Source organism: Diceros bicornis, chromosome 12 (assembly GCF_020826845.1).
Source record: "Diceros bicornis minor isolate mBicDic1 chromosome 12, mDicBic1.mat.cur, whole genome shotgun sequence".
NCBI lineage: Eukaryota > Metazoa > Chordata > Mammalia > Perissodactyla > Rhinocerotidae > Diceros > Diceros bicornis.
This window is the reverse complement of record NC_080751.1, coordinates 70,692,987-70,717,328: the sequence shown is the minus strand read 5'-3', so window position 1 is coordinate 70,717,328 and position 24,342 is coordinate 70,692,987. Positions and strand designations below refer to the sequence as shown.

At 44.0% G+C, this 24,342-nt stretch overlaps 1 protein-coding gene across 4 annotated transcripts in view; it reads left to right on the top strand.

The window, feature by feature from the left end:
• The window catches only part of ASAP2 (ArfGAP with SH3 domain, ankyrin repeat and PH domain 2), a 172,403-nt gene that overhangs the window by 83,745 nt on the left and 64,316 nt on the right, over nt 1-24,342 (top strand). For all 4 annotated transcript variants that reach the window (XM_058551836.1, XM_058551835.1, XM_058551838.1 and 1 more), the window contains exons 4-7: nt 12,259-12,333; nt 14,080-14,129; nt 16,884-17,013; nt 21,652-21,737. In XM_058551836.1, coding sequence (XP_058407819.1) covers nt 12,259-12,333; nt 14,080-14,129; nt 16,884-17,013; nt 21,652-21,737 — 341 coding nt within the window. The remainder of the gene's footprint in view (nt 1-12,258; nt 12,334-14,079; nt 14,130-16,883; nt 17,014-21,651; nt 21,738-24,342) is intronic.

Here is a 24,342-nt window from a genome sequence, read left to right as displayed (position 1 = left end):
AGCTCTTATTTGCGCCAAAATTAGCATTCACCAGGCCTGATTTTCCAGTCCAGTGCTGGTGTTGAAGCTGCACCACCGTAGGAGCTTCGAGTGGCCGCTTCTGAGAAGCTGGTGCTGAGACTGAGCTGTATAGGAGAATTCTCCTTTTTTGGTATTTTCTATACCATTCTTTTTCCTATTTTTGGTCATATCTGTCCTCTTATTTTTAAAGCCTTGCTTTTACTTTTAAAAAAGTAAAGCCATTTAAAAAACATTTCAATTCTGCATGGCTAAGATTCCCAATTCAACCTCTTGTCCAGAAAGAACAATAATTACCACCTGCCTGCTTTGCGGCCTGAAAGAATGTTTATAAAGCAGTTGGAACGTCTCCAAAGAAAGGCCAATTAATATAAAGTGAGATTTTGTTACTAATGGGTGAGATTCTCACCTTCAGAGAGTCTATGAATTTTCTCTGCAGTAATGCAGGAAAAAGGGAAAAATAAGGCAGCTCCAGAAATGTAACATGTGTGAAATTAAACTGGTTATAAAGTCAGCCCAGCATCTTAGGTTCTTTTCCTCCTACCAGATGGATCTGAGACTCCTGGAAAGATTTTCCAAGGGCCACTTCTTTGTTGAGAAGTGGCTTTTAAAGGAATGGCTGCATTAAAGGACAGATTTCTGAAAGACCAGCTACAGATATGTGGTCTCTATCTCTGATTTCAGAGAATTGGTAGTGAGATATGTACTCTCAGTCCACAGAACATGCTCTAGGTGAAAGCAGGGGCCAGCGGATGCTGAGCAAGGATGGAGTTCCAGTGCGAGAATTGAGAGCCGCCCCAGGGCTGAGGAATTGCACTTCACTCACATCGAAAGAGGAACCTGCAAGTTCCACTGACCAACGTGCGCATAAGTCGTGGATTTTTTGGCACAGATGATTGGAGTTAGAAGACATTATAGCCACAGAGTAAAGAGCTAGTCAGGTTCTGTTGGGGGTGAGTGGTAGCCTGTGGCTTTGTCTGTGTGATGCGCGCGGTGCCTGGCAGAGAGGCTTTCCCGCCCTGTTGCGTTGGGAATAATGTGGCAAGGCTCTCGTCCCGGCATCATCAGCCGTAGGTGAGAGATGAGCTGATCTCCCTGTTAGTAAAGCTCAGCTTCTTGTCCCAGAGGTCCTTACCTTCAGTACTTCCATAGCCTTCCTTCTCTTTTAACTTTTATTGGAACGTCTTATATCTTAAAATGCCTTCGATTCTTACTAAACAGGGGCACTGATCATAATTTCATCTTTTTGGGAGGAAGACTTATTGTTTTGGGCATAAATTAGTGAACTGTGCTGAATTCTAGAGAAACACCCAGTGGCTTGTACATGGTGTGTGGGAATATCTGCCCTAGATTGGCACTAGACTGTTGACTTTCGGTTTCCGACATCTGCTTTTTAATATTCTGACACTCTTTTCCCTGCTAGTTGCTGGGTTTTACTGCTATCAGCGTCTCCAGTGTTTCTTCTTCCACAGCACCATGAGCTGGAAAACAAGATGACTTGGCTTGTTATACTTGTATGCAAAGTAAGAGTCTGTAAGCTTTGAATGAGGGGGACTGAGGGCTAGGGCTTCTCTAGGGGAGTAGAGTTCATGGATGGGCTTACTGAGAGTTACTTTGGACGCCCGGAAACCTCTGCCACTGATTTTTTAATCTGGCCTAATATGTGGTTGGAAATTCTTTGTCTGAGACTCGCAAGACTTCAACACTGTAAGCCACCTCCCACACTCACAAATCCCTGACAAAATGAAAGCACATCCTTACTTTCACCAAAACAACAAAAGCAATAAGGCTAATTTCAGAGCCCTATGTTTTGGTGGTAGTGCAGCCACCTAATATGTGTAAATTGTACTTTGATACTATTTCTTTTTTTGGAAAGGCAGTGCTACCTCGTTGTAACCCCTGCATTACACTGACTTCTAGAGGTCAGAGAAAGAGGGAAAAGCTGTCAGGGGAGAGGACAGGGGTGGGAACAAGGCCTTGGGCACGGAAGGGGAGCTCAACTGAGAAGAGTGGCTGATAGCCTGCTGGGAGCTAGGTCGTGCTCTGGTGCTATACAGGGCAGGAAGTGCTAATAACTCTCGTCTGGCCAGGAGACACACAGATACGTTTATTAGAATACAGAGCGTGCTATGATGGCCACTGTACAATGCCACAGAGCCCTAAGGGTGTGGCCGTGGAGGGCGAGGCAGTGACTCCCGGCCGGCTTTGGGTCCTTGGGTCCCTGGTGTGAAGGTGAGGCAAGGGAGTCCTGTGGGCTATCACAAGGTGTCCTCAGGTCCATCTGCACACAAGCATGATTGCAAAGCTTATGAACTCACACCTTGCACGTATCTTTAACGACTTGTCAAAGGCGTGGAGGACATGCTGTTATAAGATAATCATTTGAAAGCATTAATGAACTCAAAACAGGGTTTCTTTCTGCTTTCTTTCGTCATCGTGTATTTTCTCAATTGCTGGCTATTGAAAAGACAACCACCATAATGTAGGGGACCTCAAGCTTTTTAAAAAATCTCTTGCAAAACCTAAAATGTAATGTATAGACAGGCTGGAGTAGGAGGATGTGAATGAAGGTGATGGGTCAGCTGCACCCGGGCAGCAGAGAGTCAGGAAGAGAAGCCCTGTGAGTAACTGTCGGCTTCGGTGATCAGGAGGCTGCAAAAGACTGTTTCCCTGACTCTGCTGTAAAGGCAGAAGGCAGGTTGCGGTAGCATGAGGCGAGACATCAGGCGAAGGAGGAGAGACAGCGGGTGTTCACTGTTCTAGGGAGAGGTTGAGGATGAAAGGAGAAAGTGAAAAAGGGAAGGTTTTTATGATAAGAGAGACTTGAGCCTATTTCTAGGCCCCAGGGGAAGAAACTGGTGGCTGGAAGAGGTTGATGGTACAGAAGAGAGGGTTTGTGAGCTGTGAAGGCTGTGCATCTTGTGTCTTCTCCTATTGGTGATGTGCTCAGACGAGAGTCAAGCCCCTGCCTCTCCTGGGAGAGTCATCAGCAAATTTATGTAGATAAATTCAAGGTGCTAGCTTCTTAGTATGGATTCCCATTTCTTTGGGAATTTTCAGCTGTTTATTAATCATTCCTTAAAATCTAAATCTTGGCAAACCACATCAATACCGGTATGTTCCAGATTCTAGTTTACAAAGCACTTGGACATAATTTTGTTTCATTTGCACCCCCAGGAGCACTAGCCTTGCACTCAGGTGGAATCATCTGGGGCTTCTTAGAAATGCAGACTCCCAGGCCCTTCTCTCCTAGGCCTACTGAACCAGAATCTCCATTTTCATAAGATCCCCAGGGTATGAGTAGGCACATTAAAGTTTGAGAAGCATTGCCCTAGAGCAGGGGTTCCCAAAGTGTGGTCCCTGGACTAGCAGCACCAGCATCGCTGACACTTTTTAGAAGAAAAATCATGGGCCGCATACCATATCTACTGAATGTGGTTCTCAAATTTTAGTGCATCAGTAGCACCTGGAGGGTTGTTAGAACACTCATTGTTGGGTGCCATTCTCAGAGTTTCTGATTCCATTTGCATTTCTAATAAGTTCCCCGGGAATGCTGACCTCAATGGTAGGAACCAGCTGCCCCGGAGGACAGCCAGGTGAAGTGCTTTCGACTCTCAGCCCTGAGAGTCGGGTGCTAGCTGAGGCCAGCAAATACCTTCTAACCTCGGATTCTCCAAGGTAATAAATTTGAAAAGATGCTTTTATTTTTCATTGATGGCTTAACTAAATATTTTAACGTCATGTGGTTTTCAGAAGAAGTTGTGGATCCTGGGTTCTTCTGTGCTGGCCTCTCTGTCTCAGAGTTGGCCGTCTGCGGGTTTTCAGCAGGGTTGTAGGTAGGCCGAAGTGTGTGGTTTCATCATCTGTTCTCCAGTGGAAGGGGGGGGGGCAGAGGGTCACTGTTTTCCCTCCACTGAGAACCTGAAAGATCAAAGCAGCGTGACTGCCAGCGACTCAACGTTAAAGGCAGAAACCAGGTCAGCTATTTCCTCTCTTTCTCCTGGTGTGAAAGTTGCCAATGTGTTTTTGGCAGCTGGCTGGTTTTGATCTTTCAGTTTGTGTTAAACACTCAAGATCAGCGGGGGCTCCCCCCTCTCCTTTTTAATTAAGCAAACCATCAGAGTGGCTCTGCTGCCAGAGAAGCAGGACTGGGAGCATGTGTTCACGAGGGCCCCGTGTGAGGGTGTGAGGGAGGCTGCGTGTGTGTGTGCGGGCACGTGTGCGCACGGTAGACCTTAGGCAGTGCTGTCACTAGCCCCAGAGAAGAAGTCTCTTCCCTTACACCAAAAAAGAAAGCGACTGGATGGTTTTCCTTTGTAAAGGTTCCTTACGTATCTGACGAACTGCTGTGTGTAACGGGAATAGAAGGGAATTCTGATGTGGACGGCACCTGGGAGGGGAGTGTGTATTCAGTCTGGCAGCTTATCCAGTTCTGATCTTGTGTCGAGTGTGAGACTGAACTCGAAGTTCAGCCGTCTCTGGTAGTGAAATGATAGGAAGGACTGGCTTCAGCTCAGCTCAGCTCTGCTGCTTCTTAGTTCTGTGATTTGGGGGCAAAGTGAGTGGCTTTACCCTCTTTTTGTTTTCGTATCTGTAAAATGCAGATAACACCTACTTCTCAGAGTAGTTGTAAGGATTAAATGAGATTAAATGGCTCTGTGCCATTTAGGGATTTATTCAGGCCATTTTACCTACTGCCTTCTGCATCCCCCCAAAATTTTCTGCCTGGTTAACCATTCTTTCAGATAAGCAACCTTTGCAAAGAACCTAGAAAACTGTTCTTTGACCCTGCTAGGCACACGCCTGCCCCAGGGCCTTTGTGTTAGGAATTCCCTCTGCCGAGAGTGTTCTACCAGATTTTCACATGGCTCTCGGCCTCACTTCCTTCACATTCTGCTCAAATGTCACCTTCTAAAAAGGCCTTCCTGACCACTATTTGAGAGTCACATTGCACAAATAATCATAGCAGCTTTATTTGTAAGATTTGTGGTAGCCCCCAAATTGGAAACAACTCAGTCTGTCAACAGGTGTCTGGATAAACAGATTGTAATATAGCCAGACGATGTGATACTGCTCAGCAAAAACGAGTGAGCTCTTGATGCAACGACATGGATGGATGTCAAAGTAGGTATGCTCAATCTCAAAGCAGTTATGAAGGAAGCCGACAAAAAGAAGTGCATCCTACGTGATTCCATATATATGAAATTCTAGAAAATGCAGACTATTCTGTGATGACAGAAGCAGGGACTGGAGATTGGCGAGTGAGGAGCTGGGAGATGGGCTTGCAAAAGGGACACAAACTTTTGTGGGTGATAGATATTTCACTGTCTGGATTTTGGCTATGGTTTCGTGGGTGAATATATATGTCATAACTTGTCAAATTGTACACTTTAGATGTGTGCAATTTATTGTATGTCAGTTATAGCTCAAGCTGCTTAAAAAAATTTTTTTAAGCCATTGCTCTAAAGCTTTGCTGTCTAATAGAACTTTTTGCATTGATGGAAATGGTCTCTATCTGCTCTATCCAATATAATAAGCCACTGACCACATGTAGCTGTTGAGCACTTGAAATGTGGCTAGTGCAACTGAGGAACTCAGTTTTTTTTTTTTTTTTAATTAATTTATTTATTTATTTTCCCCCCAAAGCCCCGGTAGATAGTTGTATGTCATGGTTGCACATCCTTCTAGTTGCTGTATGTGGGACACGGCCTCAGCATGGCCAGAGAAGCAGTTCCTCGGTGCGCGCCCGGGATCCGAACCCCGGGCCACCAGCAGTGGAGCCTGCGCACTTAACCCCTAAGCCACGGGGCCGGCCCAGGAACTCAGTTTTTAACTTGATTTAATGGTAATCCATTTAAATTTGAATGAGCGTATGTGGCTATTGTCTGTCATATTGGACAGCACAGGTGTAAGGCCTTACCTGCTACTGTAACACCCTTGGCAACACCACGCACACACCCTCCTGGGTCTTGGCTGTAGCTCCTGGAGATGACTTGAAGGTTCTGGCAGGTGATGGCTCTTTCATATGTACACCTCCTTGCTAATGCAGAAACCTCTGCTAAGAATGTCCTTAACTGAAAGCAATGAGGTCTGAGGTCTTTTTGCACTTCTCCCTCCTCTGACAGGGAGGTGTCACTGTGGCTGTGGAAGATGAACAGGTGGTTTGCCTTTCTTTGGAGCCTTGGTTTTATCTGTTTAACTCTGTGACTGAGCAGCATTTGCTCAAGTTAAAAAAGAAAAACTCTGCAGATCTCAGTGTTATCTTTTCTACCTCTTAGGTGTCTCATAAATTAGGCATATTAAAATAAACTTAAATGACAAATAAGTTTCAGGTCAGACTCTTTGGCCATGTTTTATATAGGGATAAATTGCTCTTTTAAGGAAAAGCCAATTATCCCCAAAGAGTTGGACTCTATTAAGGGTTTTGGAGGCCAGCCCTAGGAAGACCTGTTCTTTTCTAGATTCACGAGCCTGGAGCCAGGAAGAGTCTGCCTAGGGACATTTTCTGTTTTGTTTCTCTCTTCTCTTGGCTGCTTCTTAAAAATAGAGAGCTGTGATGTGAGAATCCTGTCTAGGTTCAGGCTTCTAGATGGATCCCCTGGGCAAGATCGTTTGGCAAAGCAAACTTACTCATTGCCTAAGTCAAGGAGAAGCAGCACTGTGGTTCCCTGGGGCACCACGGCAGGTGGGACCAGGGGGGAGCTTTGGCCAGATCATCAACTGGTGGTAACCAGTGACCGGGGCTAAAGGAGCAGGCGAGACAGTGCCCCTGGGAGCCGAGGAAGTTTTAGGGGGAAGGTGGGGAAGATTTTAGAGAGTATGGAAGTAACAAAGCTAGAGTCAAGAAATTTTAAGACCAAAACAATAAAATAACAAGAACAGCGTGGAAAGATGGCTATTGGCTGGCTATATCTCCCCTACACCCTAATCTCCTTGTCTATCTTTGTTTGCTAATCACTGTGGTATTAGCATACCGAGGTGGTTCTTGGTGTCTGATAGCCCTGCCTGGCTGCCTGCCCCACCGACTGAATCATTTTATTTCTCCTTGTGAGATTACAGACCTTTGACTACTTATTGACTCATCTTGTCAGACATATCCAAGTGAACCCAGGAAGAGAGGGAGAGAACGGAGGATTTTTACTTTAAAGAATGCCTGTTTGCTGTTGGTATTAGATCCATAGTTAATAGCAGTGATTAAGATTAATAGTTTGGGGCCGGCCCTGTGGCTTAGCAGTTAAGTGCACGTGCTCCGCTACTGGCGGCCCGGGTCCGGATCCCGGGCGCGCACCGACACGCTGCTTCTCCGGCCATGCTGAGGCTGCGCCCACATACAGCAACTAGAAGGATGTGCAGCAATGACATACAACTATCTACTGGGGCTTTGGGGGAAAAATAAATAAGTAAAAATTAAAAAAAAAGATTAATAATTTGTATTCAGATCGTGCTTGGTGTTTCAAAAAGCCATTTTATGTAACATACTTGTTAAAAGTAAGTCAGAGGATGAGAGAAAGCCTGATGCTTGCTTGGCGCTAAGGAAAATATTCTAGTTGGGTTGCCCAGGGATAATTTAATTCTTCCCATAGATCATAAAAATTTCATTACTCATAAATTGAGGCTGGAGCTGCTGAGCACAAGGGATGTGCAATAATCTTTTGGCTGTGGTTTTCATCGCTTCGTGGCCAAAACAGAGGATGTTTCGTTCAGCTGTGGGCCTGAGGCTACTGGGCTGCCCCAACACACATAGTCAGAGAAAGATTCGGAGCCCGGCCTTCATGCTGCAGGGCGCTCTTGCCAAGGCAGAATATCTGGGCCCAGTGCACTTGTACAAGAGCAGTCATTTCCTGGGACACTCACCCTGAGTCAAATTGCTTGTGTGCTGTGTGTGTTACCTACGTAGAGCGTGTTCATGCAGAGGGCAAACAGAGGCTAGTGTCCACGGGTACGGAAGCTTTATTAATAAATCCATTGATGAGGATTCTGTTTATTTTTTATTTTTATTTTTTTTTAGGATTTTACATGCTATTTTTTTTTACGCTTTTTTTTTAATGAAAAGCAATTTTATTAGGCAACTATTTTTTAATATGATGTTGAGTAAGAAAATTGGTATTTTAGCCAATATTTTTGACATTCTTAACAAACTAAATTTGAGGATTCTGTTTATATTTGTAGTAATTTCTTTTAATTAGCTTTATTGAAGTATATTTTACATGTCGTAAAATTCACCCATTGCAAGTATACAAGTCAGTGATTTCTAGGGACTTTACCAAGTGGTGCAGCCATCACCATAAATCAGTTTGGGGACATTTTCTTCCCCCAGCAAGGTCCCTCATGTCCTCTTACAGTTAATCTGCATTCCTGCCCCCTGCCCCAGGCAACCACTAAACTACTTTCTGTCTCTTTTGTAATAATTTAGCTAATTATTTTCTGATTAGAGAGTAGTTTCTTATTTTTAGATTATTTTAATAACACCAGAAAGAAAAATTGATTGAAATGAAGGCCAGAATCCCCACAGTTGATCTGGCATCCAGACTTCTCTTTTTAGCTGTTATCTTCTTCTGCCCCTCTGCTTACATGGTGGATGTGCTCCCATGTCTGTGACTTGGCCCACTGCTCCACGCTGTTCCTGTTGCCTGGATTACCTTCCAACCCTTCTTGAAGACAAAATTCTCCCTGTCTCTTGGAGGTCTAGCTCACATAACCCCTGGTCAGCAAAGATTTCTCTGGTGTCTGGACTAAAAGTAATTTCTCTTCTCGGAAATTCCGTGGTGTTTTATTTATGACTCATAGAGTTTTCACATGGAAGTTTACTTACTTAAGTAGGTGCTTTATCTCCGCTATTAAACCATGAGGTCCTGAGGACCGAGGTTCTGTGTAATTCATCTTTCTCTCCTAACCCCTCTGTACCTCTCCACCTGCATCTCCAATCACTCCCTGAGGGCCCATGTGCCTCCTTTGTAGCATTCATCGCAGTTGTAATGGCTGTTTAACGTCGTGTTCACCGCTAGCCTGTGAGCCCTGTTTCCAGTATCTACAATGAAAGCAAGCCGGCCAAGTGTGTTTGGATAGCCAGAGATTTTCACTCTTCTCCACTTCAGTGTTTCACTCTGGATACCAAAGCTTAGTTTACCTCTTCTTACCCTAATACCTGTCATAAGTACCTAAGTTCTTATTTGAATTGAATAATGAATAATTTTAAAATAGATGTATAAACCAAATTCTGCTTGAGGTTCTTTTCCCCTGCTGTAGAGAGTCTTGGTTTTCTCACTCATTCTTGCATACACTCATACTTACATACACCTGTCATAAAAAACCTAAAGTTCTTTCTAGAATACGATTTTTTAATTTGTAAGCACCTTGTTCTTTTCTCCCCCAACCCACCTTGAACTGAGTTGTTCTGGTGCTGTTGGCTCAGCCTACCACCCTGAGCAGCTCTGACCCTCCCCTTCAAGCTGTTTTCCTGCCCTCTCTCTTGCTCGTGGCTTGTCTGAGATGGCGCTGCGTTGGCTCCTCTCTGGGCAGCAGTCAGGACCAAATTGATCTGTGCCTCTGACTCCAGCTGTGGCTCTGTACGATCATGTGGATGAATGGGCAGTGTCTTGAGGCTCAGTAAGTGGGACAGTCACCTCCTTCCCAAACCCAGGCTAGCCCACCTGACTGCTCAAAGCCAAAGTCAGCATTTCTTTCCACAAGGAGCCACTGGTGTCTGTACAGACTACAATATGCTGCATGTGGTATGTCTTAGACTCTTTGTTTAATTTCTTGGTGTGTATATATTTATTCTTCCTCTGAGATAGCAAGCGTAGTGTTTTATTTTGTAGCCAGCTTGTTGCTGTCTATAAAATAGGCACTCAGTAAATGCAGGATGAATGAATTAATGAATTCACACATGCATTCACTATATGATGTTTGGTTTGAAAGTATTAATGTATCTCTAGATTCTATCTCTTACCTATTAGATACTCAGAAAAGTACTTAAGTATATTGATTTGTTCAACCAGTGTTTATCAAGGATCTGCTTGGGCTAGTCTCTGCTAAGTGCTATGGAGAATATAAAAATGAAGTACACGTGAAGCTACCCTTCACGATTTATGGTGTGAGAGTGATAAGACAAATGCAGGGTAAAACCTGTCAAGTACCTTAATAAATTTTTAAAAAAGAAGATATTGGAGGATTTGGAGAGGGAGGGATGTTAATGGAGATGGTAGCCTCTGAGTAAATCCTGATGGATGGGAAGGCTTTGAACAGGGGGACATGGGGAAGACACTTCAGCTGGGTGGAACAAATTGAGCATGAGCATAGAACCAGGAGAGCAGAGAACAGCAAAGAGTTTTTTGGCCACATGTGAATATACAAAGCGGCAAATATGGTTGGATTGTGGAGAGTCTCAAATGCAGGAGTCAGTTTAGTCTTTATCAGGGACATGACGCCAGATAAATCTGACAGAACTGCGCAGGAGGGGTCCAGACAGGCAGAGACGAGGAAACGGTGTCCAAGAGCAGGGGAAGCCATTGCCTCAGACCAGAAAAGAGGCAGTGACCCCCGCCCCCCAACATACCCAAGGCACAGGGTGGTGAGAATGGCAGGGAGGGGAGTTGGGTGGCTGAGCTGGCTTGGGCACACAGAGTGGCTGGTAGGCCAGTGGAAATGTGGAACAAGACGTGGGGACTGTGGCAGACCTGTACTTCTCACCTGTGTTTATTCCTGCCGAGGTTTACATGGAAACTCAGGTGTGCTTGCCATCAGAGATTATTCACCAGCACGCCTTTTATTTGTCACCATTCCTTGCAGTCATCCATAAGACCTCGCCTTAAACTCAGTTTTTCAGTATTTAAAAATTTAACTCTTAAGGCTAATCCTAGCCAGTCATAGCTGATTGCACTACACTTGGAGAACTGCCAGGTGCGTGATGAACGCTGAGTTGTGTAAGCCTAGGACAAAAGTTACCAAAAAAAGGCATTTCTGAAATGACAGTCATTAATTGATCATTTATTTGGCAGGATTGGTGGTTGGTGCAGGCGTTATTACACACCTTTCCAATATTTTTCAAGTAAATTTCTTTCTCTGTTTTGAAAATTAATATGCTGAATAGTGTATGGAAATCAGATCCCATATTGCCTTAAAATCATGCCTATAGTTGGTCTTCCACTTCAAGGTAATTCCACTAAAAATAAAATTTTCTTTGCTCGATTGTAAGAATGAATGCATAAGGTTCCAAAGTCCTCACTCTTGTCTTTCTCCTTTTATAGGCCCATAATCTAAGTGCATGTACCCAAAGTGGTACATAGGCCACAAGGCCTCAGCAGTGCCAGCTGGCAGTTGTGTTGACTTAAGGGAAAGATCTGAGCCTAGGGGGATGAGAAAGTAGATCTTCAGCTTGTTTTCTTGTTGGGGAGGGACTCTTTTAGGGTCCCTTTTAGGGTCTTTTAGGAAGTCTGTGCCTGAAGGTTCTTCCTGATGAAGCTCGGTGTCTTTCAGTTTGCTCACGTTTGAACTGCCAGCCGGGACGGCCTCTCTTGCACTGAGTGTGCTCCGAGGTGTCAGGAGGGTTTGATTCTATTTAGTTTAATCCATGGTGACAACTTGTTAAGCCACCATCTCTTGCCTTCTTGCTTCAGGGAGAAGAACTGGGACCTCAAGACCTCGCGCCCCTCCTTTTCTTATTCATCTCCTCTCCCCAGCAGAACATGCACACAAACGCGCGCGCACACACGCTCGTTTCTTTTCTTGTTCTCTCAACATTTACTCATACACGTTCACAGGAGACAGATGTCCCCTTCGTTCTGTTTTTCCTTTTGGCTTCCCCTGATAGGGCTGTGCTGGGGAGACTGGGATCTGTGGGCCTGAGAACTAAGCAAAGCACAGCCCCAGGACATCAGATGGAGCCACGAACGAGTAGGAAGTGGGTGTGTGCACCTCTATTCCAATATCTTTAAAGTAGTTCGGTCATTGATTGTTTTGAATTATTTTTTTCTTCATTGTAATGATTATCTTTCACAAACTTCATAGCTTAATAATAGAAAGTTATTATTGTGAAAAATGGACGCATGTAGACTTTTCGCTGGTTATATGTTCATTTGTAAGATAAAATCATTACAAAGAACGTCAGAAAGAATAAGGCTGTCATACTTGTGCTGGTCAGGTTTTAAGTGCAAGTTAATTATTACCAGGTGTTCTCTAACGTCCTTGCTGTGTCCTTACTTTAGATTAAAAAGGAAATTGAATTTTGTTTCTGTTTTTTAGATTCAGAATATGAACAACATCATCTCCTTCCCTTTGGACAGTTTGCTGAAGGGGGACCTAAAAGGAGTGAAAGGGGTATGATATTAAAAATCCTGCTCATTGGGGATCATTTTTGTGGAATGTGGAATCACAGTCACACCGGCCTGTCTGGGCAGCCGCCACATTTGTGCATTCTTACTGGGATGGCGGGACACTTCCTGTTGCCGCAGTTTCCCTGATTTGCCTTCCTGGCACTGCCTGTCAGCCCCAACAGTGGTGACTTACGGCCTTTCTGGTCGTCCTGCTGGCAGTCTAGGAGGACGTGAAGGGAAAGAAACTGCGCTTTTGGAAACTGTAAAGGATTTTTGGGCTCCGTTGAGCAGGGAAGCCTGTGCAGAGAAGTCTGGTTTTCCAGTGGTGTGTCACTGATTGACGACTGGGAAAAGGATCCTTGTAAGGATGTAGCTTCCTGATGGGAAACTGCACCAGTAAGGCCTGAGCCTACTTTATTTTTCAGTCGTTCAAAGGATGTTCGTTGTTTCGAAAGTGCCTTGCCACATATAAATACTTGAGCTGAGAATTGTTTCACGAGCATGTGAGTGAGGAACAGTCAGGGCTTGAGTGGTGTTTGGGTACCAGATGCTGAGCAGTAAGTTGCTTTTGCGTGTCATTGGCGCAAACAGCTGTATGCTATGAAAGGGAGATGATTGTGCCCGAGTTCTTAGGAGACTGAGTTCTATGATTGGATCTGCACATGATTCCTGGTCACATCTGGCACATCCAGAAGCCCAGGCTGGCCCATCTCCAAGTCCTCTGCAGAGGCGTCTCAGTATCTCCTTCACAGAGTGTGCCAGGAGAGCTGCTGGGGCGGGGAGGGGTGGGCCCTGTGAGCCGTTAGGACACCGAGAGACATTACTCATCATCTTCTTGGGGCCCAGAGAACATGTCAGCCGAGTTAGTCAGAAAAATGGGAGGCAGAGGGAAAAAGATGCAAATATATAGAAGCATGACACATCACTACTCATGAGGCTTTTGGTATAGCTTGAGGCTGAGTAGGCAGAGGTACAGGTGTGGGAGATGAGGCTTATGAGGTGGAAGGGCCAGTTCATGGAGGGCCTTAGATGCCAGGCTGGAGGGCTGAGGGCTTGTTATAACACCAATGAAGAGCCAAAAAATAAAAAATGAGCCTAGCCCCTCCCACCCCCTTCCAAAAAAAAGGGTTCTCTCTTCCAAAAGAACCCTGTTAAAGGGAGCATAAGTAGATGGGAAACATTTGATAGAATTTCTAGTGGCTCAGTACATCTTTGAGCCAGGCTTTATGTATGAGGTTCTACATTCCAGACAGAAGAGTGGAATCGAGAGACCTCAGGAGAAGGTGAATGGCTTTTACCCTCTTACTGTTGAGCCCAAATCAGGGTAACATGTGTTGGAGAGACTCCTATATTAATAGAAAAAGTCAGAGTCCCTTTCTTTTAGACACTAAAATACTTGCAGAGTGGGTTTAATTTCAGAATAATCCTGGGGCAGAGGGTAGAGTATCGGTGAAATAAGATGGGTCATGAGTTAATACTTGTTATAACTGGGTGATGGGTACATTATATTCTCTGTGTGCATTTGGTATATTCTGTAATAAAAATTTTTTAAAGAAAAAGAAAAAAAGGAAATGTCACCACTAGTCTAATTAAAAACCTGTGCTCTAAGTTCTTTATTTTTCATGAGATCACATACGTCATTTATTACAGAAATTAATGCTCCTTTCAGGATTAGTCTAGGGATAATTAAGTTTATCTTGCCCAGAAGTTAATGATTAGTCCTGTTTAATTTATGCCTCTCTGTTTACAGGATCTGAAAAAGCCTTTTGATAAAGCTTGGAAGGACTATGAAACAAAAATGTGAGTGTTTTCATTTCAAAAAATAAACATAGGTAATTTAAGATTTCAATTTTGAATCGAGCTTTTATTGCTTAAAGGTATTATCTAAATAAACCTTAATCCAGGAAAGAATTCACCAGAACTGTATTGCTGTGGTATGTTAGGATGCCAGGTGCTTTCATACTTGGTGTCTAAATTCCATGATGTTGACTCTTTAAATAAGTTTTTCCTTGTCCCTTTCTGTTATGTCATAATGGTTACAGAATGTTATTTTCAGGAAAGTTAATTGAAGGAAAGTAAGGCCAATTTCTCTCAAGAGGTGTTTCCTTCCTTTTTTTTTTTGAAACGCTCTCCCCATTTTATCACCATTTATGACAGCTGCACCATTTTCAGACTTCGTCTTCCTGGTGATTTGTGAAAGCCATCTGCCTTTAGCTTTGTGTCTGCAACCCCCGGCCCCTTGGTTTTGCAAAGAGAGACTGTTGGAACATCCTCCCCTTCAGCTTAATTTGATGGCTTCATCTGCTGGGAGAACACGAGGAACGGGTCCCTTGATTCCTGGATATGCACCACAGCTGCCACAGGAGGTGGGGCTACTGCTGCTGTTTGACTTCCGGCAGTTGTGACATTCCCAGTGACAGTTTCTCATTCCTAGAATGGAGAAGATTGAGCTTGCTAGAATTGGGCTAGCAATTGTGGGGATAATGGGTACAATTATTGCAAATATTTGAAAAATAGAAAATATTTTAAAATTCCTCGTGTTTGCTTTGTAATTGCTGTGAAATGGTTAATAATGTAGAGTTTTCTGAGTGGAAAGAGAAACTTTAATATGAAGCCATCTGGTAAAGTAAGAAGTGTTGAGAAGAAAGCCATTTCAGATATAACTACAAGTATTTAATCGAGTTTGCTTTTTTTCACCAGCCTTGGGTGTCTATTCAGTGGTGAAGGATCACAAAGCTCAAACCAAGGAATACCAAATTTTTGATACTTGTCCCATCCTGGAAATATTAAATTTCCATACTGGAAGTTGCTTGGATCCCCAAATTCTGGAGTTTCACTGATGCATACATTCATATATAAGCACAGGCGGAGTGTTAAGCTAGAACACCTTGAAGGTCGGCTCAACCCGAGAGACTCCCATCTTGCTATCCCTGGCCCTTGAGCATCCTTCATGTGCATACCAATTCAGTGTAATAAATGGGGAAGGGATCACCATTCCTGCTTTACAGATGGGAAACCAAGAGTCGGTGGTTTGTCGCTGGTCCTTGAGCCAGGGCCAGGAAGTGGTTTGCTGACTTCCATTCAGCTGCTCTCACTGCCACCCTAAGTGCTTCAGAGGAGATGCCTCTGTGCATGAACGGGTTTCTGAAGAGGGCTGTCTGAGAGAGTCATCTGGTTCTGAAAGGGAAAGATTTGAAAGGAAGATGATATCAAATTCTGTAAAATCAAGACACATGTAGATAGGATGGGGACAGGATTACTCATAAAATCGCAGAATTTGAGAATGAGGGAGCAGCACCCTTTAAAACTTGAAGTAATTCTAGGATAAATAAAGGAATTAACTCTTTACCCATTTACATGTGAGATTGATTTATCCCAAGAGGCCTTGTGATATGTAATAAACAGGTGTAGACGTCTTTGAAATTCCTGGGCAATACCTGATTATTACTAGGATGACCGACGTCTGGACTGTGTCTTGATCCCTCTGAAGTGGTGTCAGGGGGAGCCTTGGAGTTCACTAATTGTATCCCAGGGACCTCAGGGGCCCTTCTGGTGCATTAATCCATTCAACAACATCCCTACCAGATGGTCGTGTGTTTATTTATATTCTTATACCCTCATTGATTCATTCGTCAAGTACCTACTGTGTGCCCAATGCTGTGCCTCAAGATAAAAACAAGAATTAGAAATGATATTTCTTGCCTCTTCTTAAATACCCCCTCCCCAAATGATGGGACACTCGAACCCAAAGTAACCGATTTCATGTTGAAAAGCTTTCTAAGAAATGCTACCTATGTCTTCCAGTGTCTACCTTGAGGCTCTGCAGAAAATGTCTACCCCCTTCTCTTTGTGGCAGCCTTTATATTTTTGAGTGCTTTCTTTGGTTTTGTTTAGTCTCCTTTTCTCTAGAATAAAAGTTCATTTACTATTTCAAGCCCTTCTTAACTCATGTGATTTCGTGGCTGATTCTCACCCTGGTCACTCTTTTTTGGACGTGCTCCACTTGGTCACTTTATACCCTGAACTGCACACTTGACACTTATGTAATGCAGCTCAAGCGTGAGATAAACATGGAAAGGGGAGTGAAGCTTAAAAACTGAGAAGGTCGTTTTTTTCCTTCTACAGCGGTGAGCACTGTCCTAGTCATGACTTCACTGAGTTAGGAGCGGAGGGAGATGAGGAGGGCACAGGGAGAAAGTGCAGGAGGGGAACTGGGAGGTCGGGAACCATTACTGGCCACACGGTCCCCTTTGGACGGTTCAGCAGCACACGGTTGAGGCATGAGCACACTATCTGCCTCCTCTGACCCAGATCCGGCACAAAATAGGCACTTAGGAGGTATTTGTTGAGTAAATACTCAACAAAAAAGGGAAGTTTGACATTTTCATGAGTAAATGCATTTTCCTTTCCAGTAAATTAAGAGGCTGCCCTGTTCCTAAAAGACTCGGTGAGCGTTGGTCTCGCAGGCTGGGTCGTAGGATCCCTGCAAGGCTGTGTAGTCTGGAGCGCCGTGCTGCAGGCATGTCGATTTATCCTTTCTTTTCTCGCATGTAGAACCAAAATAGAAAAGGAGAAGAAGGAACATGCCAAGCTCCATGGGATGATTCGTACTGAAATAAGTGGGGCTGAAATTGCTGAAGAGATGGAAAAGGAGCGGCGGTTCTTCCAGCTGCAGATGTGCGAGGTAAGAGGCTGGGAGGGGGCAGGTTCCGGGTGCCGTGGCTACAAGCAGCCTGCCTTCACCTGCTCGTGCACCGAGGGGAGCGTGCGGTCTCCTGATGAGCACTGTCTTCTGACTTCTACCAGGGGCTTCAGAGGAAACACCGTATGCGTTATTGGACTCTTGTCTGTCCCATTTCTGTTACTCGGGGAGCCTTAGTCTCCTGGAGGGTGGGATTGACCTACTAACCTTTTATTAAAGGTAGGGAAAAACAATTTAAAGAATGTCCTTTCTGGCCTCACATGCATACTCACTCAGACTCGCCTCCTCTCACTGGAACTGAGCTAAAAATTTCCCTCGTTAGGTGTTTTTTAATGAGGTGTATCGGTTCCCATTGTACCAATGGAATCCGTGATGGCAGAGGGGCTGTGAGAAGTCACCTGGAAAAAAATGCAGCGTGTTGTGCCTGTGTGTAAGTGTGTGAGAGCGTATTATGGAAGCCAAGCCACCTGCCTCAGGAGGTGCTTCCACCCAGATTCCACCTGCTCGGTGTGGGGACGCTTATCAAGGCAAGAGGCCCCGGTGCCCTGGGGAGCTCCTCGGCTCCGCTCTGTCCTGCAGCCTGAGCCCTTGCCTTGGGAAGGGGGAAATGGCAGGGCTGACACTCAGAACATTTCTCTGCTAGAGGCTTAGGGATGGAAAAGATTCAAGACCAAGCATGAAGGCTTTTGCTTCCAGCCTTTTTATGCCTTTCTTGTGGGTCTGTTTGTGAAAACGGCATATGGAAACAGTTCCCACTTCTGCCTGAGGGTTCACGCCTCCTGCCCCTGGCAGTGAAGCCCCTTGTGCTTTATGGCATTTGTGTTCCCTCTTATAGCAGTGCAGACCTCTGTTTTAAATGTACAGAATGCATGAGTGATGTTTGTGACAGATATTGAGACTGGGGTCTGCCAGATCTTGATTCCCCATGAGCAGTCAACAGCAAAGCTAATCTAAAAGGCACTTTTTGATTTTGGAATGTTTGTTTATTAATTGCAGCAGGAGCTTAGCCTTTATAAATGTATATCGTAGAAGTATATTTAAATGTTTTTATTTCCAGAACAAACTCTTAAGTAGTCAACAGAGGAGAATCAGTCTCAGGGATTGGGGTTATAACATTTGTCTGATATTAGTATAGCCATTCCAGCTCTCTTTTGGTTTCTGTTTGCATGGAATTTCTTTTTCCATCCTTGTGCTTTCAACCTGTTTGTGTCTTTGAATCTCAAGTGCTTGCTGTAGACGCTCTGTATTTGGATCATATTTTTTAATCCAGTCTGACAGTCTGCCTTTTTATGGGATTGTTTAATCCGTTCACATTTGGTGTTAACTCGCGATGTGGTTGGATTTACATCTGCTGTTTTATTTTCTTGGTTTTTTTTGTGTGTGTGAGGAAGATTTGCTCTGAGCTAACATCCATGCCAATCTTCCTCTATTTTGTATGTGGGTTGCTGCCACAGCATGGCCGCCAGCGAGTGGTGTAGGTCCACGCCCGGGAACTGAACCCGGGCCACCAGAGTGGAGTGCGCCGAACTTAATCAGTAGGCCACGTGGTTATGTCTCATGTCTTTTTTGTTCCTCTGTTTCTCCTTTGCTGCTTTGGTTTTCATTAAGTGAATATTTAGAAAGTTAACTAAGCTCAAAGTGTTATTGTAGGATGGGAAAGTGGATGTTTTTATATACTTGTTTTATAGACAGACATCATATATAGTAATACCTGCCTGGCCTGTTGCACATAGTGTTGGAGAAATCAGCCCAGACAGTAGGAGTCAGGGACTAGGAAACTGCTGCATGTTATACAAACACAAGGTTTTGTTTTTATTTAATCAAGGTAGAATTAAGTAGTAGTGTTTTACAAAGAGTGGATTTGGAAAGGGTCTGAGTATGCGTTCAGGGTGTGCTTTCTCAGGCTAGTAAGGTGGAAATCTATTTACCTAAACTCTGCGGGACTGCTTGTTAAAAAATGGTTAATGAATTGTGAAACTTAGCATGTTATTAGCATATCCTTGAAGTGAAGCCGGTTTCACGCCCAGCTCTGTCATTGCTTTCTAGTCTGCACCCAGCACTAGCTACTTTTCTTCTTCTGGGTCTAGGTGAGTGGATCGTGTGGACTGGTTAAGTAGTTTATTTTATCGGAAATACACTGTCTAGCTGATGCCTCTAAGTCATTCTCATGAACTGTCTGTTGAGCGAGTCCCCAGATGGTTGTCAGGCCTCAGTCTGTGCCGAGCCTAACGGGGTCCCTGCCTCTGCAGAGCTGGCGGTTAGCGGAGTCAGGCACTATGTACACATACAAAAGCAGAGGTGAGGTTGACTGGCAGTGAAGTTGGAGTTTACCGAGGGGGACACATCTGATGAAGGATGTGCACATTGGCCAGACAGATGGAGGCTGGAAGGGGCTTTCCACGGGGAAGAAAGAGCATTGGAAAAGCAGTTCCCCGAGAACCCACCATCTCAAAGTGAATTGATTGCCGCACAGTCATTTAAAATTGTTCAACAGTTTCTGCAAACTGAAGTTCTCAAACTTTTTTTTTTTTTGTGAGGAAGATCTGCCCTGGGCTAACATCCATGCCCATCTTCCTCCACTTTATATGGGACGCCGCCACAGCATGGCTTGACAAGCGGTGTATCAGTGCGCTCCCGGGATCCGAACCGGCGAACCCCGGGCCGCGGCAGTGGAGCACGAGCACCTAACTGCTTGCGCCACCAGGCCGGCCCCTGAAGTTCTCAAGCTTTGTAAATGCTTTGTAAATATTGTTTAGCTGTTTAAAATTTTAATTGCCCGGATCTAATCTAGACAGAAGATTGGCTTTTAGATGCTTATTTTAAAGCTGTGGAACTTTTTCTTCAAAATGATTTCTATAAAGAAATTCAGTGTGCCAAATAAGTCATACGGAACTTCTGTGAATAGAGAAGTATGAGGTATCCTATCTTGCTTATTTATGATTATAAAAATATGTACTTTAAAAAATTGGTGTGTACATATATATATATATGGTCAACATTTGATCTATAAAAAAATTTACATCACCCCAAATTTTCAAAAGATAACCACTTTGACATTTAGCTAACCATCTTTCATATACCCCTATGTATACCTTCATAAAAATAATTTATATAAACAGGATCATTCTCTACTGATGCTTTGTAACCCGATTATTTTCACTCAGTAGTATGCCGTGGACATCTTTCCTTGTCAGCAAGTCTCTACATTATTGACCTATTGGTTACCTAGCATTTTTTTGGTGTGGATGCACCATACTTAATCCTCCATTCTTTACATTTGGGTTGTTGCCGTTTTTCATTTTTACAAGCAAGTCTGTAAGGAACCTCCTTTTCTATTTTACCTTTGTAAACTTTCATGATTATCTTCTTAGAATCTCTAAGTTCCTGTAAGTAGAATTTCTAGGTCAAAGGGTATACACATTTTAAAGTTTGACTCATTGCCAAGAGTCTTATTAACCATTTAACCATTTTGATACATTGCGAGACATCTTATTCAATTAACAGTGAATAAATATCAAAAAGAAGGAGGGAGAGAGGTTGGCCCGATGGCATGATGGTTAAGTTCACATGCTCCGCTTCGGCAGCCCCGGGTTTGCAGGTTCGGATCCTGGGCACGGACCTACACACTGCTCATTAAGCCATGCTGTGGCATCCCACATACAAAATAGAGGAAGATGGGCACCGATGTTAGCTCAGTGACAATCTTCCTCAAGCAAAAAGAGGAGAATTGGCAATAGACATTAGCTCAGGGCCAATCCTCCTCACCAAAAAAAAAAGAGGGAGAAGAGGACATCAAGGCAATTGATGTAGGCAAAAGGAAATTTTGTAGTTTACTGTTTCAGAGCAGCTTCCCATCTCCTACTTTGGGCTGCGTGGCAGACCTGGGAGAGCACTTGAATTTGAGTTTCCTGGGTTACAGCTCAGAAGCCTGTGTGATCAGCAGGGGTCAGGGGCTCTTTCAGGGGGCAGGCAGGCTCAGAGATGACATGTTCTCGGGATTCTTTATACCACATCCTGACAGTGGAGGGGAAAGGGAATTTAGGGAATCTTTGTCCTATAAACCTTTAACAAAGAACAAATATATTTCCTGATGCTGGTTTTGTAGATCCCTGGGGCTTCCTGATGTCTTCATGGTTGGTAATGAATTCTCCAAGTTAAAAATGGCTTTAATTCATTTCAGTTTAAAATTTGGTTTTTATAACAGTCACATTTTTTTTTAAGTGTCAGGAAAGTATTTTAGGATTAGAGACGTGGTGACACGAGTCTCAACTACAAAAGCTTAGCAGTTAGTGTTCTAGACAATAACCTGCCTAAAGAAAGGGACCTGGGACAGAAGTATGCGGACAGGGAACATTTCTCCTAGCAGGTTAAGACGGAATGTCTTAATTACGAGTTTGTGGCACTTAAACGTTTAATTACCTGACCATCAGGTAATTCATATGGCACCAAACTAAAAGAAACATCTGGTTATGGCATTCAGATGCATTAAGCATCTACCATGAGCTGTACCCACAGTAAAAGATGTCAGAGAAGTAGAAGAGACGATCTGTCCTCAGAAGCTCGTAATAAACTCATGTTCTGCTTATATCAATGACATTTCCTTTTTTGTTTTTTTAACAGTATCTGCTGAAGGTCAATGAAATTAAGATTAAAAAGGGAGTGGATTTACTTCAGAATCTGATCAAATATTTTCATGCCCAATGCAAGTAAGTTCTTTTTCTTTGTCATGATGTTATTCCAGATGTTTGTTTATGACAACTTCTGGTAGGTCTGTAGTATTGAGGAAAATAAACACTCATTTGAAAATCTATAGTAAAAGGAATGAAGTACTGACGCATGCTACAACACAGATGAACATTGAAAACATGTTAAGTGAAAGAAGCCAGACACAAAAGGCCACGTACTGTATGATTCCATTTATTTACGGGTCAGAAATAGGCAAATCCACAGAGACAGAAAGCAGATTAGTGACTGCCAGGGCTTGGGGGAAGGAGGAAGTGGGGAATTACTGTTAATGGGTACAGGGTTTCTTTTTGGGGTAATGAAAATGTTCTGGAATTAGGTAGTGCTGATGATTGCACAACTTGGTGAATATACTAAAAACCACTTTGAAAGGGTGAGTTTTATAGTTTAAGAATTATATCTCAATTGAAAAATAGTATAAAAATCTACAGTAATTATCAAATGTACTTATTTTTGTTCTTTTTGTAGAGGGGCAAACTACAGATTCTCACATATTTTTATTAAAAGAGAAGTGGGATGGTATTAATGCAATGTGTTAAATTAAGAGAATACTTTCATAGATTCCTTATCCTTTAAGCAAATGACAGTGATGAGCAAAGGCGGCTGTATGTGGAAGAGGAGGAGAAACCCCCACGTCCAGGCACTGCCTCAAGTATTCCCCTTTGCCACGTGCATCAGCCCTTCACAACCAGGCCTCACCTCTCAGCCCTGATGTCTGTCTGTCTTTTTTTTTTGTGAGAGAGATCAGCCCTGAGCTAACATCCGTGCTAATCCTCCTCTTTTTGCTGAGGAAGACCGGCTCTGAGCTAACATCTACTGGCAATCCTCCTCCTTTTTTTTCCTCAAAGCCCCAGTAGACAGTTGTATGTCATAGTTGCACATCCTTCTAGTTGCTGTATGTGGGATGCGGCCTCAGCATGGCCGCTGAGAAGTGACGCGTCGGTGCGCGCCCGGGAGCCAAACCCGGGCCACCAGTAGTGGAGCACGCGCACTTAACCGCTAAGCCACCGGGCCGGCCCAGCCCTGATGTCTTTCTTACTCCTTGTTCTCCCTCTCCTCCCTGACCTCTAGTCGCCACTATAAACAGGCCCCGTCTCATTCACTCACTTTCATTGAGTGTGTGTTGTGTGTCAGGCACTGTCCTGGATGCTGGAGATAAAGTAATGACGTTATAGACGTAGTTCCTGATCCCATCAAGTAGGAGAGTCAGACTTAAGCAAACAGACTTGTAACTGGACATTTTAAAAAGTGTTCTGATGTATAGGAATCTAAAAAAGAATATAATAGAAGGACCTCATTTAGGTTAAGATTGAGGGCAGGGATTTTTGTTCTTTTTTCTGTTTCATTCCTTGCTGTATTTTCCAGCAGCCAGAACACAGTACCTGGCGCATAGTAGGTAATTCAAGTACTCCTTGAATTAGCTGCAGGCCTCTTTGAGGAGACATGTATTCTGAATCTAAAGGGTGAGTAGGAGCTAGCAGATAAGGAAGAGGGGGAGAACATTCCAGGAGAAGTCAAGGTCTTGAGGCAGGAAGAGGCCAGCGTGACTTACATATAGTGAGTGAAGGGGAAAGCAGCCTGAAAGGAAACTGGATAGGAAAGCCTGAGAGACGCAGACCCCTTGGAAGTCTTGTTAAAGGTTTTAGGTTTTATCCCAAATGTATTGAGAAGCTCTTGAAAAGTTTTAAGCAGAGGATTCATTCAACAAGTGTTGATAGAGTTCCTACTATGTGCCAGGCACTATTTGAGGTTCTGGTGATACAGTCAGAAGGGAAACCCAGTTCTTACACTCATGGGCCTTCAGTTCTAATGGGGGAGACAAAACTAAACACTTGAGCAATTATGTGACACAGTTTTAGGGAGTGAGCGTGGCTATGAAAAGGCAAAGCAGCGTGATGAGAAGAGAGAGTTGTGTTGATTAGAAACATCCAGGAAGGCTCCTTAGATTCCATTCTGCATTAACAAGGTTACTCCGCATGTTGTGGAGGAGGAATCAGATGGGACCAGAGTGGACGTGGGCGGTCAGTTAGGTACACAGGTCTCGTCCTAGTGCAGTCTGGAGACGACGCTGTCTTGGCCTGGCCTGGTGACAGCACAAGTAGAGGGTGTGGAGTGATGGGAGAAATCTTTGGAGGTCGAATTGCCACACGTATCTACTCGCCTTTCCCCCAACAGGCCGTGCCCCATGCCGGTGTACCTTTGCACACATTGTTCCCTTTTCCTAGAATGTCATTCTGTTCCCTCTGTGCCTTTCCCCAACTTCTGTTCCCACTAAGACCCAGCTCATATGTAACTGCTACTTTGAAGTCTTTCTGGTTTTTCCCTTATGGCCTTACTTATCTTCCTCCTGTGTTATGACTATACCCTCCACATGTCTCCACGATGGCGTCTTTCATATTGTGTCATGTCTCCCACTGAACTGTAGACTCTTTCAGGAAGGAGGCCGTGACGTTTATTTTATAGGCTGTAGCACCTGGCGCGTTTACCTGGCACATGTCTGCCACAGTGGGCGGTACTGTTGAATTGCACTGAGCTCTGCTTTGGGATTCTTAGTACAACCTTGATGAC